This window comes from Montipora foliosa, chromosome 14 (genome assembly GCF_036669935.1).
Source record: "Montipora foliosa isolate CH-2021 chromosome 14, ASM3666993v2, whole genome shotgun sequence".
NCBI lineage: Eukaryota > Metazoa > Cnidaria > Anthozoa > Scleractinia > Acroporidae > Montipora > Montipora foliosa.
Window position 1 is genome coordinate 9,508,134 of NC_090882.1, and position 4,453 is coordinate 9,512,586.

At 39.5% G+C, this 4,453-nt stretch overlaps 1 protein-coding gene across 1 annotated transcript in view; it reads left to right on the forward strand.

Annotated features, from left to right (window-relative positions):
- Positions 1–1,493: 1,493 nt before the first annotated feature.
- Positions 1,494–4,453, forward strand: part of LOC137985676 (lysosomal phospholipase A and acyltransferase-like) — a 7,224-nt gene continuing 4,264 nt past the window's right edge. The window contains exons 1-2 of the mRNA XM_068833337.1: positions 1,494–1,623; positions 3,565–3,721. Of these exons, the coding sequence (XP_068689438.1) occupies positions 1,500–1,623; positions 3,565–3,721 (281 nt within the window). The 5' untranslated portion in view covers positions 1,494–1,499. The remainder of the gene's footprint in view (positions 1,624–3,564; positions 3,722–4,453) is intronic.

Sequence of the window (4,453 nt, forward strand, 5' to 3'; positions counted from 1 at the left end):
ACACAATGTAATTTTATAAGGACAGAAAACATTTCCATTTGTTCCTAAATTCTTTCTCCTTATTACAACTGGCTGCAATATATTTTTCTATATTAATTTTTTCGCGCACAAGTGAGGCAAAATCATCGAAATTGTACTTTATGGTATTTAAAGCGTTAACATACAAGAAATATTTACCTAAAATAATAAGATGGTTGAGGGCCAAACAGTAGTTGTGACAGCGAATAATTCCGAACATAATCTCCAGTTCTGGAGAAAACAAAACTAACTAGTTGCCTGAGGGACTGTGCGGCAAATGCTTTGTTATTTCTTTAGACTTTTCCTTCAACAATCACAGCAAAACATCCGCAGCGGGCAGCAACTGCGGAATTGTATCCCGGTCGGGATACATTTGAATTCGACCAGGGTACGTTACGGGGAATCAACCAATCACAGTGCTTCTTTTGTTGAGTGAAACTCTAGGTATATAGCAAAAGTTGATGATTTGAAAAAAAGGAACAATTATTTTCTTCGCTTGTCACTTTGAAAAAACCGCTTCGATGATTATCACGTAAAAATCACCTCTACTGCAATCTATCAGGGCAGAGAATTTTCAATAATCTCCTCTGTAATTATACTAGCTCAATATAAATGTAATTAAGTTCAAATAACAAAACTGGGGAACCAAAATGTAAGCTTATAAAGAACGAAAATAAACTATGTAAATCTAAATGTTAATTGAACATATGAATGAAACACAGTTAAAATAAATCAGTTACTTTTAAAAATGTTCAGACAGCAAACAAAAACAAGCTCGAGTATGTACTCATATGATGATGTTTAGTTACAGATGTCATTTTAAGCATTCCTCAGACAGCAGATATTGCAGGTACAGTGGAATATTCTTCCAAAGATCGATTTCCACAAGAGAAGTCATCTGTTTACCAATATTTGTTCTAACACTTGTCATGGATTCTAAGAGTTTTGTTGGGTAGCTTATTTAGCATTGTAATTTTATGCACATTTCCTGAGTATTGAAAGGTGACGTCTTGTTCTTAAGCTGCCTATTTTGTGCCTTCCACTAATGCCGCAATATTGTAGTCAAAACAAAAGCTTTCAAATCCGTGCTTTACGAGGAAGCGTCCCTGTAAGCGAAACATCACATTTTCAGTTGTTTTAATGACGTTCAGTACTTCGACGCTCTCGTGTGGTAAAGAGCGCTTATGAGTGGGTATAAGAGTAGATCACTATCTTTCACGGAGAGTCTTCCAGGGGAGGAGAATACGTGATGTTCCCTTAAGTGATTTCACCAAACAAGAGTCCACTGGGACCACAAGTAAACAAAAACTCAAAGTCGGACTTTGATCGGGCTCGGCCATGATTGGTTCGCCAAAACATCCAAATGATAAATGCATAACTGGACATTGGTATTCAAAAAAGTAATTTAAAGTTAGCGTCACAAAAGTCTGACATTCTTGAATTGCGTCAAAAGGACTAAACAAGGTTTTCTTGCTCCGAAAATGCAAGCAAGACGTTTTCTTCTGATACAAGTGTTGCTGTGCGTTGTAGTCTCAACGGAAGGATTTTGGCCATGGAGCAAACCGCCTAAACAAGACAATGAAATCAAGACCCCGGTGATACTTGGTAATTTAGATTTTTCACGTATATCTGAACTGCGGAATTGAACGAAACGAAAGTTGGAAAGATCAACGCAGTTAGTTGAACAGCTTGAACAGTTGCAAACGAAGCCCGAAAAAATTCAGGCTTGACGGGGATCCTAACCCCTGAAAGGAGTGCTATCAGTAGCTCAGCTGACAGAGTATGTGCAGTGACAATTCGTGTTTACTTTGCCACTGTTTAATTAAGTTGCTCAACTAGATGTGACGATCATTTCAACTTTCATTTCATGGCATTGCTTGTTAAACGATAACTTTGTTTTTGATTTTCGAAAGATGACGATGAATATTTATTGATAAACTATAAAAAGAATACTAATATTAATACTAGTAATAATACCTTTAGAGCTCTATTTGACCATCTTATAAGAAATCTACAATGGAATTACAAATTAGTAAAATGGTAATAGCAAATTTATCCTCTAGAACTATCTCTAATGGGTGCTTAGTTATGTTGTAGTGCCCTGGGAATATTAGTATTATCATTTCTATATGGTTCAAAGGAGACGAAAAGGAAGGTTTCGTTTCGCTGTGTTTATGATAGCTTTAGCATAGCTTTGTAGGCTGGGTTAACCACAACATGGTTTGATCTCACGACCTCAGCATCTGGCAAAGTTAGTTAGGGTTCTCCGGTCCAGCTGAGCTGTCTTGCCGGGTGTAGTTTGTCCTGTAATCTGCAAAGCTTAAGCTCTTCTTAAAATATTACTTATACGCCATGTAATGAACTGTGATTGTGTAACTTTATCAAGATGCCATGATGCTTAACGTTTGCATCTTGGGAATTCAAAAAGTGTCAAGATGCCCTATGACAACAGACGCGCTACTAAGTGTTTTGTCTGAAATCCGGCTTCCGTGCCGGCTTCGGTTGCGCATATTTTTTCCGTTTGATGCATGCATCAGAGATGACAACAACGGAGGCGGCTGAGATAAAGCACTGATTAGCATGCCAACTGGTGAAGACGCTATCGTCTGCAAAAAACGTCGAGCGAATTAACAGAACTCTTTGCTTCTTAGCTAGTTCAAGAAGTCATTCGATTTTCCCCCGACCCGTATTTCGAGATCTGCGATGTGTTTTTAATGCCTTTATTCGATCATAACAGGCAATATATTTATTTAGCATAATTTTCAGCGGTGAATTTGGAGGCGCGGCTTCTAAGCCAATCAAGCACTTTTCGTGCCTTTTTATCTTGTTTTAGCCCGTTGTTTTGCACTTTCTTGATATTCACCGCTGAAAATTACACTAAAACAATTATTCGCCTCAGGCTCAAGCCTGAAAAATTCCCGGCTTGAAGAGAACTCGAACTCATGACCCTGTGATTGCATTGCACGGAGTCTTCAAGCCTGGGAGCTGGTCACTTGTAAGTTCGTATTCTATCTGGTAATAGGAGAACGTTTGATAAAAAGAATAAGAGATATTTTCACTGACTGTATACTGTCACACAAATGAATTGTGCTTTCCGCGCCCTGATTGGCTAAATTGGAGTTGATTAGCCAAGTACTATTCTCCTCCGAGTATATAGTCGGTGCGCGAGATTTGAATTTTCCGACCACACGACAAAAATGAAATAGTTTTTTAGTTCGCTTTTTATTCAACTTGTGTGGTATATACTAAAATAATTATTCAACTCAGTGTCGGTGGCTAGCGGTGGAAAATTGACTCTGTCATTGCTTCACTCTCCTGGAACTTTGAAAAAAATTGCTCTAGCACCCAGGGTAAGATCATATATGCTGCGTGGCTTGAATTTGGCTGTGACGTTAATTTTTGACTATTGGGGAAGAAGTGCAAACTCAACAAAAAGTTCTGTTGCGTTTACCCCTATAACTAAGTATCTTTAGACAGTTTACCGAACTAAAATTTATTCTTTGTGCTATAGAAATTCCCCACTCATTCCTTCATTGCTTTGGTTAGTTCCAGGGTCAGGTGGAAGCCAACTAGAAGCAAAACTGAACAAGCCAACTGTATCCCATTGGTACTGCCGCCAAAAAACATCACATTACTTTACATTGTGGGTCCAGATCAGCTTGATGTTACCTTTCGCCATTAATTGTTGGGTTGACAACATGAAGTAAGCTAATTTAATGACAGTTGGTTACTTTGCAGAAAGTCCGATCCAGGAGTGCTTTTTTCACTAAACAAAAATGTTTCGGTAGCCTGGTGCTTCCATGACAACAGTTCCACCTTTTAGTCAGCTCACCCACACCAATCTTGTGAGTCCTCAGTAGAGCTGTTTGGTAAGCGGCCGCCAGCTGACCAAAGAGCCCGAAGACTCTGGGTCAAGAGAAAATGAGGGGACAGAGAGGTAGGCTCAGGGAGTTGGCCGGGATATGTCATGTCCACGAAAGTTATTTTTAGACGAGCGGAAGTTTTTGTTCTAGCGGAAGTCTGTCTTCCGAGACGTCCGCATGCAGTCTTTCCTCGCTCACAGATTCTTAGTGAAAAGAGAAAATGGCGGCGCAGGTGTAAGGCTGATGAATATTTATTTTCTTTCAAACATCAGACCGAGGTTGGCCTGCATGCGGACGTCTCGGAAGACAGACTTCCGCTAGAACAAAGACTTCCGCTCGTCTAAAAATAACTTTCGTGGACATGACATATCCCAAGGGCCGGACCGGGAACCTCCCTCTCTGTCCCCTCATTTTCTCTTGTCCGGGTACAACAACTTTTCACCTCGGCGAAAACGAAGCAAATATTCTTTGCTTACGCTATCATTTTTCAATCGCTTTCACCTATCCACACTTCAGTGTTCACAACAATGAAAACAATTTTGTTCAAAAATTTCCCCATACTTTTTCGCGTC